This window comes from Melopsittacus undulatus, chromosome 9 (genome assembly GCF_012275295.1).
Source record: "Melopsittacus undulatus isolate bMelUnd1 chromosome 9, bMelUnd1.mat.Z, whole genome shotgun sequence".
NCBI classification, from domain to species: Eukaryota; Metazoa; Chordata; class Aves; order Psittaciformes; family Psittaculidae; genus Melopsittacus; species Melopsittacus undulatus.
The window spans coordinates 29658403-29669781 of NC_047535.1; the positions used below are offsets into that span (position 1 = coordinate 29658403).

The following is an 11379-nucleotide window of genomic DNA, read 5'->3' on the forward strand; positions in this document are numbered from 1 at the left end:
CTTTCAGATAAGAATATCATACCAGGATAAATTGTGTTTGTTCTAATCACTCCATCAGCCAAAACTGAAGCTTCTGCCAATAAGACACTGTTAGGAATGAATGCATGGAAAAGATTATTGGGATCTGATATGAGAAATGTTAGTCTGACTGAAGTGTGATTGTTGCCTCTATAGCTGAGTAATGCGTTGAGATTTATTTGCTTGATACAGACCTGACAACCATGTGGTTCACTGTTTAAATTTATCTGGGTCTGTGGGCAAAGGAAGGGCTTCTGCATCCAGGCTTATAAAGCCACTCTTTTCCATGGAGATTATTTTTACTGTTCTAAAAATACATGAGTACCACAGTTTCTATCCAGCCCATTCTCTCAAAGCCTTTGGGTCACTTACTCAAAAACTGGCTCACAGTAAAAAGATTTTTGACCTTAAAGAAAGTCCAAGAACAGGCTGGAATTTAGTTTAACTTGCTCATAGTTTCTGCTTTGACTTCTTGAATACAACCCATTTTTCCTGCTTTTTAGTGAGGTGTCACTGCTTGAAAGCTTCCGGCAGAGTGAACCGGATGGGCTGACCTGATGTGAGCAGGAGCTGCTCCTAAAGCAGGCTTTTGGGGCTGTTGGCTAGCTCTGCTTGCCTGCTGTCCCTGTTTGAGGTCTAGGGGACTGCACATGTACCTTACTGCATCTCCTCAACTGTTGTGGGACGCTCCTTAATGAACTGCAAGAAGTCAATGCAGGGTGCCAGCTGGCCTAGCTTCCTCTCTGACATAAGGCAGGGTTTAGTTTGTCAAAGCAAAGGGTGCTGAGAGAGGGAGATGCAGGTAACTACAGAAGCCAGAAGGGAAGATGGATTTTTTCATTACTTTACAGATTTTAAAAGAAATGCTTTTCCTTTCCCCCATTCCAAGAAAAAAGAGATCAATTCTTCTACATTCCATAAAACTTGGAACAGAAAATAGATTATTTTTAGCTTATTCCCTGGGTACTGTGTAGGCTTCAGTCTTTGGAGTCACTTTGTCCCCTACTGAAGCAGATAGAGGATTTATGCAAGCTCCAGAGAAAAAAAACAGGAGGAAGAAGAAAAAGAGATTTCAGAACAAGTTTCTCATCTCTTCCCCCCTTTCTTTCTTTACTTACTGCTGGGCTGCTCCTGCATTTTAAATGCTTCCCTCACTTTGGCTCTTCCTTATCATGAATTACTTGAAATATTGTGAACAGAGAAGGGAGAGAGAGATTAGAGTTAATTTTAGGATAGGGAAATAAGGCAAAAGGAATAAGATCCTGGGAGAAAAAGCAGCAAAGCTGGTCCCTAGATATAGCACAAGAGGCCAGGCTGTAGGTACAGGGTTGACATAAGGAAACAGACACAGGTTTGTGGCTGAGCCATGCAGATGGATAAACTGAAGATTTCTGGCTTTCAGGAAGAAAGCCACAGCTGAGCTGTCTGCTCCAAGTGAGAGTAATGAGCTCCAAGGGTGAAGTCTGGGAGTAATTAGAGGATAAAAATGCCTGTGAGAGGAAAACAGCACTTGTGGCAGCAGACTTCTGCCCATTTCCAAAGACCCTTGAGCATCTTCACATTGTTGTTATCCAAAATGGAGCTGGTTTCATTTGTTGGAGATGAGCTCCATCAAAAACATTGGCTTATCTTTTATCCTTGAAACAGAGTCCCAGGTCTAACAGCTGAAGTCCAGATCCAGTCCATCTGTATGTTGTGGATAGCTTTGTCTGAAGCATGTGTGTTTCAGTTGCAGAGCATCTTTCTTTCTGTCTGGCATTTGAATGGTCAGACTTTCATGCACAAGGCAGAACACAGTGTGACGACCTTATTTTCCTGTCTCTGCAAATGAGTAAGCAGGTTCTTCCTTTCAAACTTGTCTGTAGATGTTGGAAGTGGAATCCATTATCCTTAGGACCTTCATATATTCATATTTGTACAGAGTCCAAAACAAAAGGACAGTAATCTCAATGGGGATATTTGGATTTACTGTTGACTTAAGGAAACAGCTCTATACTGGTTAACACACAAGAATAAAACACTCTGTGTACAGACCTTCGACAAACATACCTGGACTGTGACGTGAGGAAACATTCTGCAGGCATTAATAATGGAGCAGCAGTGTTGACCACAGCCATGGGAATTATAGGCAGTGTGGCATTCCTATTCACCCAACAATGTCTCACTTGTGTTTGGTGTTTTCATTTGCTCAGGTGGATTTGCAGCTGCAGTCACCACACCTCTCGATGTAGCGAAGACCAGAATTATGTTGGCAAAGGTAAGAATGGAGGAGGCCAGTGGACATGCAGGTGAATGGCTTGGCTAGTTTTTCCTATGGTCATTACAGAATGAAATCCAGCATCTATTACTGATTTCTGTTCTTGTCCTCAGAGGGAGGATTAGATGTGAACAGGTACTGCATACAGAACTGATGAAATTGTTGCTTCTTTCCTGAATTGCTTTTCTGATCCATTTCCTGTCTGAGAAGGGCTTGGGCTTGTGCACTTCAGAGCCTCATGCATTATCTTTAGGAGAAAATCCTTGCAGAGTCAGACACCCAAAGCCGAGCTGCCCATCAGGGTTTATTTCACTGTTGATTTGATAGTTGTTGGGCTTTAGAGTGCAAGGAGGGCTTGGCACTGGATTTGCTGTCCTAAAATTTGAAGCCATGGAGATCGTGATGGCTTCCATCTGCCAACCAGGGCAGAAGGAGGATTGCTTACATGATCAGTAAGTTTAGTAAGAGTCACGTGCACCTGCACTAATCATGCTGCAGTGGGGTGTATCTCATTGCTGGGTGTTGTACCTGCTGCAGCTTCTTTGCCTTTGGACAGTATGGGTGATGAAACTGTAAGAACTGGGTTTCATTTATGTCTGCTGCTATCGTGAGCAACCAGGTCAGCGTTGGTAAGAGAATGATGATGCTTTAGAGTGTTCTGAGCCCCAAACAGCATCTTTGTATTAGTCATCTCACACTAGCTAGATCACACATGTGATTGTCTGTAATGCTGCTGTTTGTCCTCTGTTATGCATTCAAGGCTATTTCCACATGCAATACACTGCTCATGTTGTGTTGGGTTTTTTTTTTAAGTAAATCTCAAGGATGCTTTCCTCTTGCAGTGATCAGCAAAGTTACTTCTTGATGCTTTGAGTGTGTTTTTGTTAATGTCTTCCTCCAGTGTCAGTTGCTGGACATAGAGTTGAGTGTAGTGCAGAAGGGACTGAATAGCTGGTTCTGATCTAATCAGCTCTGTGACCTTGGCATGATCATTTAGTTCTTCCATGCCTCGGTTTCCCTTTCTGCCCTTTGCCTCGTTCCTGGAGACTGTGACTGGTCATTAGGATGGCTCTAATTCCTGTAATGTGGCACTAACCATGGACAGGGAGCTCAGTAAATAACTAAACCTCTCTGCCAACAGTTTCCAATCTCTCTCTTTCTGTGGTGCAGGCTGGTTCCAGCAATGCTAGTGGGAATGTTCTGGCTGCACTTGGTAGCATCTGGAGGACACAAGGTCTGTCGGGGTAAGGACATGCTGCATCTGAGGTGGTGTATCTGTGTGTGTCAGCAGGTGGGATGGTCTGCTTATGTTTAAATGATTGATGGCTTGGCTTTGCGAATGAAGATTTGGGAAGGGCTTTACCCACACTTACTACAAGGTAATGGGGACTAAAAGGGCAATGTGGGATAGGCAAATCCAGTTGGAAAAAAGGCTGCTTGGTCATTCAGGATGTTTCCAAACAAGACTGTCACTCTAATACAGAACAGACTTTCAATTGCATGGACAGGGAGCCACTGTGGGGTAACTAAGAACAAGTCCCTCCAGGGAGGTCTTGTGTCCTAGCCTTAGCACTAGCTGGGAGCAATGTCCATGGAGTAGCATGGAAACAGGGCATATATCCATGATACAGTCTCTAAGCTTAGCTCCAGGCTTTGAAGGCAAGTGCGGCTTTGTGTTTAACAACCTGTGATGGACTTTCCTCCAGGAGTGTGTGCAGCTGTGGTTTGTAGCCAGTTAAACTTCAGGCATGTGTATCTTGTGGTAGTGAGTACCATGGTTTCATCTTGAAGTGTCTGATTCACCCCTCCTGTGATGTCGGGGAAGGCCAGGGCCGGAGCCACATGTCCCTTGTGGACAGCCTTTTCCTCCTTCTGGCAATTTCCTGCTGATTGCAAACACCAGCAAAGTCTCCTCTGTTCCTTTGTATTTGCTGTTCTTACTGGATACGTGGTGGGAGCAGGCAATACCAGTGTGGTGCCATAGAAACAGAATGGTTTGGGATGGAAGGGACCTTAAAGATCATCCATCCAGTTCCAACCCCCTGCCATGGGTAGGGACCCCCGCCCCCCCCCCCCATGTCCCTTTGAAACTGAGGTTATTGGAAGCTTTCCTTGGGGCTTTTCTCATGGGTTGTTAATCCACTTGATGTGGCCGATGCTTTCAGTTGCTGCTTTAACACATGTAAGCTGTCGCTCACAGCAGCGTGCACATCTCAGCCTGGCAGGGGACAGGTTTCTCTTCACATGTGATCTCCACTCGACCACCTCATAAAAGTCCAATTCTCTGTCTACACATGTGGAAATAAAACAAACTGCAGGAAGTTCCTGGACACGGACTGCAGGAAGGTGCCCAGCTGTGCGCCCAGCAGCGCTCAGGTCCGCTCTTTGAGGTGACGAGGTGATGTGGCAGTGGAGGAGTTTTGGGTCCTACATGGCTTGATGGGCTCTAGGGCATGTTTTGAACAGAGGAAGAAGTGAGGCCACGTCTTCTGCTAATGGCAGGAGGGTGTGAGGAGGCATGGGTTTGGCTGGAGAAGCCTTCCCCTTTTCCCCAGGGGAAAAATGAATATGTGCATTTGTGTTCTTTTCAGGGTGTTTCAGCAGTGCCCTTTTCTAAACAACCCAAAATTAAGCTCTGCTAAAGATGGTACCCATGGAGTCAGACCAAAGGGAACACAATTCAATTGAAATCAAAACAATAAGCTAGTCTGGAGAAGAAGTACCATGGAGAGGAGGCCAAGCTGTGTCAGCTGCAAGGAAAAGGAAGAAAGTCTTGGGAAAAATAAACGCAGAGGCTGCCATGCCTGCTGCCAATTATGAATCTATTAATCAAAACCAATAAAAATGTCAGGCTTTTTTGGCCAGTTGCACGAAATGATTTATGGCTCCTCTTAATAAATCTCGTACTTGAAGAGGAGGAATTCTGAGGGCAGAAAGACGTGTTGCTTATTGCCACCTTATTAAAACCAGAGCACGGGCTTCAGCTTCCTGGTCTTGCACCTAGTAAATCCCTCTGCTTCATGCCAAGGAATTGCACATCCCTTGCTGTGCAGGGAGAGCCAGACCTGTGGCAGGAGGTAGGATAGGGGTGAGGTGAGCGAATCTGTGCACCTCTTCGCTCTTGCCAACCGTGCAGATGAGCTGTTCGCATGAGAGCAGGTTTACATCTTGTCCCATTGCTCTTCATGCAAGGAGGACATGGTGGTGTTTGAAACCTGTTGATGAAGCTCAATGAGAAAGACAAGGGTTATTTGGGTGAGAAGTCTGGTGCAGTGGCACATCCCAGCTTGTGTGTAGTTTGTGAGTTATACAAGGTGTCCTGTTCCTCAGATGAGCTTCCCGGTTGGAGCAGGCATGGAATGGCTGGTGTGAACCACACTGCTTTCCAGACCCAGTGTGAGTGGTGAAAGCAGCTCCTGTGCCTGAAGCTTGTTGCTCTGTGAAACACAGGCTGTATGAGGGGTGAGCTCAGTGCAGGACTGTACTTGGTGTTTCTCAGCATGGCCACTGGTTCAGAGTGTAATACAGAGGGTGTGTGGCTGAGCACACAGTGCCTTTTCCAGTGTGGGACATGCTGTGTCCAGGCCCTGTAGTGCCTGTCCAAAGGGATAACTTCAGGAATCCTGGTTTGTTTCTATTGAGAAAGAATTTGCTTTTGGCTGCTGAGCTGTCACCCAACCCATTGCCTTTAGCTGCTGGGAGTGTTGGGCTGGGAACCCTGGCAGGCATGCACATGGTTGAAGCTGAAGGGAAAATCCAGGCAGGAGAGAAGAGTGGCAGGGGTGCTAGGGGCAGTCTGTGCAAACACCAGATACCAACAGGCAGATCTATGTCCACCAGAACCGTGTCTGATGGGGCCAGCAGAAGTGATCTCAACTTACCTCACCTGCTGATGAGGGCAGGTGGGGACCAGTTTGGATCAGGCCTGCAGCTATCTCTGGATTCAGGACAGCCCTGGAGCTATTCAATGCTACCCTCCTGCAGAAGGGGAAGTGTTGGAGAGGCCACAGGTGGAGGTGGGAAAGGAAAACTGGGGGGAGCAGGGCCAGGATTCTTGGAAGTGATGGTTGGTAATAGAGGTTGCCAGGGATGCAGCTTCTGGGTAACTCAGTTATCTGCCCCTGTTTGTGTAATAGCTGTGTCTCGAGTGGGCTGTTCTGTAGATGAATGTCTGCCCTCCTGTAATGAGCGCTGCTGGATTCAGCAGAAGGATGGTGAGCGTTCCGAGAGTAATGCTGCACCATAGGATTTACCCCATCAGCGCTCTGTCCATACATGCCTTGTACAAATTACCCTGTTTTAAAGCTGTCATTATGGTAATAGACCCAATTGCTGTCTAGTAAAGCCATAAAATGTTTCCATGTGCCTCTGTGCTCCAGGCTGCTGAGCAAAGCTCATTATAGCAAAACCCAGCCAGCGGATTTGGATTCCCCAGTGCGGCGCAGGGAAGCAAATTGGTCCCTGGGAGTACCCCCATCTCCATCTCACTGGGAATTGCACCTTGTCCCGTGGTGGACATGCTCCCAATGGGGACCATGCCAAGGACAGCATCCTGGGAGCTCAGCCACACTGGGCTGTGAGGGGCTCCTGCTACACAGGTGATAGATCAGCAAGGGGATGCCAGACGGATTCAAGCCTAATGTTTAATCCTTGCTTGCAACAATGGAAGCCTGTAATCTTCTGGGAGGATACACTGGCCTATCCCGAAGTTGTTAAACCAGCTACAAGCTTAGATGTGTTGAGCCAATTGGCTTTGCCAGAGCTTCCTGTTAACTTCCAAGAACTGTTAGGATCAGGTACCTAAAACTTGTGATGGCTGAACGCTTGCAGCCATTCCTGCTGGTCCCTGTTGTGTGTGATGGGAAAGAGCTGTTGTGGTGAGCAGGGCTGTGTATGTCATGGGGAGCTCCTGGCAGGGAGAGGGGATCCCTCTGACAAGGCTGGATGAGGGCAGTGGAAGGTGGGATGCCTACAGCCCTGCATGGGGATGTGTCTGAGCTGCTCTTTCCATGCATGGTCCACAGCCTCCAGCACCTGAATAGTGAGGTTAAAAACCACAGTGCTCTGTTAGGGAAGTCTGGACAGGTTCCTCCAGTGAGCGTGGGGTGGGACTGAAGACAACAGCAAGAGAGAGTTTGTGTTGGCTTTGTCTCCCGAAGCCCCCACAGCATCCAGGCAGCATCCTCTCTCCCCTCATCCGCTCAAACAGCCTTTCCTTTGCCTTCAGCTTGTTTGCAGGTGTTGTCCCACGGATGGCAGGGATCAGCCTGGGAGGCTTCATCTTCCTGGGGACATACGAGAAGACTCGGCAGCTGCTGCTCTGACACAGCCACGTCCTGCTGGAGAGGATGCTGAGGAGGAGTCCACCCATGGATGCAGCTTTCCTCCTGCAGCCCCTTACCCACGCTGCAGCAGCTGTTGAGCCACTTTCAGTGCCACAGAAGAGTAAATCCTCCAATAATCCAACTTCCCAAATGAGGAATTTTCCTGCATGGAAAGCGAGTGAGGTCACTGCGAGAGTCCTGCCAAAACAGTGGGGTCTGGGGGGGTATCACCAGCCAATTACAGTGGCTGAGAGCAGCGCTGTGAGAACTCCTGCAGGGAAAGGGGTTTGTGAGCCTGGAGGCTGAAATAAAGCGAGTTTTCATCATTCAGTGGCACCTGCCTTGTAACACGTGGAGGGGTTTGGTGGTGGGGAAGGGGCTGATAGGGTTACAGCTCTGTGAGGGCTCCAGGTTGGGACAGCTCTTTGTAAAAGACAATAATCCATTTGTTTCTGATTTGAGCTGTGTTTTGTGGAAGTTTATATTCCTGTTGATACCTACAGGTGCTCAGCAAGCATTCCTGTGTGGGAGCCAGTGCAGCTTCATTAACTGGACTCACGTTTGTCCTAAAACCATGGGCTTGTATTATTTTACAGCTCTGCTTGTGCAGAGATGTGCAGCTCAGCCTCCTTCCCACAGCAGCTGAGGAGCAAAGGCTGGAAAAGCAGAAGCTCAGGAGGGAGCCCAGGAAGGTTGGGTTTTGAGAATGCACAGGTTCTCCTGCTGGTGTATGGATAGATCCTGAGGGCTCTCAGGGGGATGCTGGCAGGCAAAGAAAACCTCTGCTGCTGCTCTCATGTTAGGAAATGGATGCTGTAGCAGCCAAAATGGTGCAGGAACAAGCTCAGGGAACAGCCTTGTTGAAATTACTCAAAGTTATCACCAGGGGCTGGGGTGGGAGCCCCAGGTTTGCACCAGCAGCCAGGCTTCTGCAGTACATACGATTATAATGAACTTTCTTTGCAAGAGATGTAAGGGATGTGAGCAAGCGTTACTGGAAAGGGCAAGCATTAGTAGAGCATAAATACAGAACACTTTAGATTCCTGTTTTTCTGGCTGTTTGTTGTTTGAATCCATGTTTGTTACTCATCTACCAAAACATCATGGGTACTCCCGTATACATTAACGCTTGACACAGGAAATCTATCTATATTGAAGAGAGCACCTTTGGCACACACCAAACACCCTCCTCGTGCTGCACTGGTGCAGTGGGATCCGAGGGGCTGGGTCCAGCAGCTCACGAGTGTGCCCTGGGCTCAGCCAAGGGGCTCCTTGGGCATTGCGATGCTGGGGGCAGCTGTGTGCTGGGACATGGTGCAGTGTGACCATGGTTGGGCTTATGCAGCACCGGCCTCAAACTGGTGGTGAATGCAGCTTCCAGGTCATCCCAATGCTCCTGTATTACCTGAACTCATACCAGTGGTGCCATGCTGTAACTGGGAGGCTGTTCTCATCAGCAGGAAGATGTACAGAAGCAGCGAGACAGAACAAATACCAAACCAGGTTAGTGCATGACTGGGCAGGCCGAGCCCCTGCAGACACCAGCTGCTGCTCAGGCTCAATGGCCAGGCTTACTAAGGCTGGGTGGTTTATTACACTGTCCTCCCATGACATAGTGATAAGCCATTTTTTTGTGCCCAAAACTTAGAAAATAATGGCAAATGTCGTGGTTTAAACCCAGCCATAAATCAGAACCACACAGCCACTCTCTCACTTCCCCCCTTCCTTCCTACCCCCCCACTCCTGGAGGGATGGGGAGGAGAATGGAAAGAATATAACTCTCACAGGTTGAGATAAGAACAGTCCAGTAACTAAGGTATAGTACAAGCCACTGCTGCTGCCACCAATAATAATAATGATAAGGGAAACAAGGGGAGAAAATACAAGCACTCACCACCCACCATTACTGAGCAGCAACTAAAAACATCGGTGTTATCAGTGCTGTTCCCAGGCCAAAAGTCAAAAGCACAGCACTGCACCAGTTACTAAGAAGAAGAAAAATGACTGCTACTGCTGAACCCAGAACAACAAACCAGTAAAACATAAGAACAAAGGGTATACTTCTCAATTTGCTATTAAAATGGGGAGTTTCAGCCAAGGCCCGTATTGCTGGTTAATTCTGCTCAGTTTCATGGCACAATGCAGCAGCACTGCCTGCGACTTGTAAGGTTGTGTCTTCTGTGAAGTTTTATATACATATATATATATATAAAATCTCCAATTTTAGGGGCTTTGGGGAAGGGACGGCTATTTATTTCTCTGTTGTAAAAGCTGACTTCCTATTAAAGCTCTTTAAACATGGTGAGTTGTTAGCATGGCACTTGGTGCCTTTGATTACTTGAGCTGAAAATAACTGTGCCTTGTAAATTATTGGATGCAAGTGCTGTGTTTTTGTTGGTTTCACTCAGTATTTGCATAATCACTTTTTGTCATCACTGCTTTTTTTAATTCAAAACTAGCCAAACCTCATGGGGAGATGGACCCATGTGATGGACTGTGCACTCCAGACTGCAGCAGGGAGGACAAGGATACCCAGGAACAGCACCAGGCAAGTGGTCCACACAGACTGAGCTGTCATCCTGCTGGGACTAATACTTTTAGTTTGGGACTATGTGGGAAAAAAAGGCCTGGAAGTGTTTTATCAGGGACTGCAGCGATAGAACAAGAGGTGATGGGTTTAACTAGGGGAAGTTCAGGTTAGATATAAGGAGGAAGTTCTTTACTGTGAGGGTGGTGAGAAGCTGGAACAGGTTGCCCAAAGAAGTGGTGAATGATCCATTGCTGGCAGTGTTCAAGGCCAGGCTGGACAGAGCCTTGGGTGACATGGTTTAGTGTGAGGTGTCCCTGCCCATGGCAGGGGAGTTGGAACTGGATGATCCTAAGGTCCTTTCCAACCAAACCATTCTGTGATTCTGTGTGTTTAGTTTTTCCCCTGCTTCCTGCTTGCCTGAAGTTTTAGCAGTTTTGAAACTGTTTATATGAAATGTATCATTTCAAGTTTACCAAAACTTGACAAATTAATTTGAGGCAGTTACCAGGATAATGCGGAACAACAGAGTGTGAATCTCAGCCCAGGCACCGGCCTCTTGAAGGCTCCCTCTAAACTCACATGTGTCAAACGGTATCAGAGTAGTCTCAGAAAATCCCAGACTGGTTTGGATTGAAGGGACCTTAAAGCTCATCCAGTTTCAACTCCCTGCCATGGGCAGGGACACCTCACACTCCACCCAGTGGCCCCTTGAACACTGCCAGGGATGGGGCAGCCACAGCTCCTCTGGGCACCCTGTGCCAGAGCTCAGCACCCTCATAAGGAAATCTGCTTTATACCCCAAATTACAATTTGGAGCAGGAAATACTGGTTTTTAATTTTAAAAACCCTATGTAAACAACATAAAAGAAGAATTCCAGCTTATCTCTAAAGCGCCCTCTGGAATTTCCATGCAGGGTGGGGTTTAGGTTTGACTTAGGGCAAACCAGAGGTGTTCACAACTGCAGCCACAGCAGTGCTATCCCAGCCCTGTTTCTCTTCCATCTTTAATGCACACAGCCCATCTGCTCTGGTCTCAGTGCCAAGATAAGAGGCCGTGCCAGATACTTAAGCAAGCTGATATATTAGATCTGTATTTCTTATGAAGTCTTTATTGTATCTTTCAATCCAGCCCCCAAATTCCATCCCATCCACCAGTTCAGGCTGCCAGCATCTTGCACTGATCCACAGTATCTCACAGTAGAGTCTTGGGTCTGATTTCAGGTGTTTTGTCAGAGAAAGACAGAAAAGAG

At 47.3% G+C, this 11379-nt stretch overlaps 1 protein-coding gene across 3 annotated transcripts in view; it reads left to right on the top strand.

Moving 5' to 3' along the window:
* Positions 1–7945, top strand: part of SLC25A26 (solute carrier family 25 member 26) — an 82992-nt gene extending 75047 nt beyond the window's left edge. The window contains exons 8-10 of one of the 3 annotated variants that reach the window (XM_031049237.2): positions 2211–2275; positions 3446–3509; positions 7503–7759. In XM_031049237.2, coding sequence (XP_030905097.1) covers positions 2211–2275; positions 3446–3509; positions 7503–7630 — 257 coding nt within the window. In that variant the 3' untranslated portion in view covers positions 7631–7759. Of the gene's footprint in view, positions 1–2210; positions 2276–3445; positions 3520–7502 lie in introns of all 3 variants that reach the window. The other 2 variants (XM_005149402.4, XM_031049236.2) reach the window with 2 other exon arrangements.
* The last annotated feature ends 3434 nt before the right edge of the window (positions 7946–11379 follow it).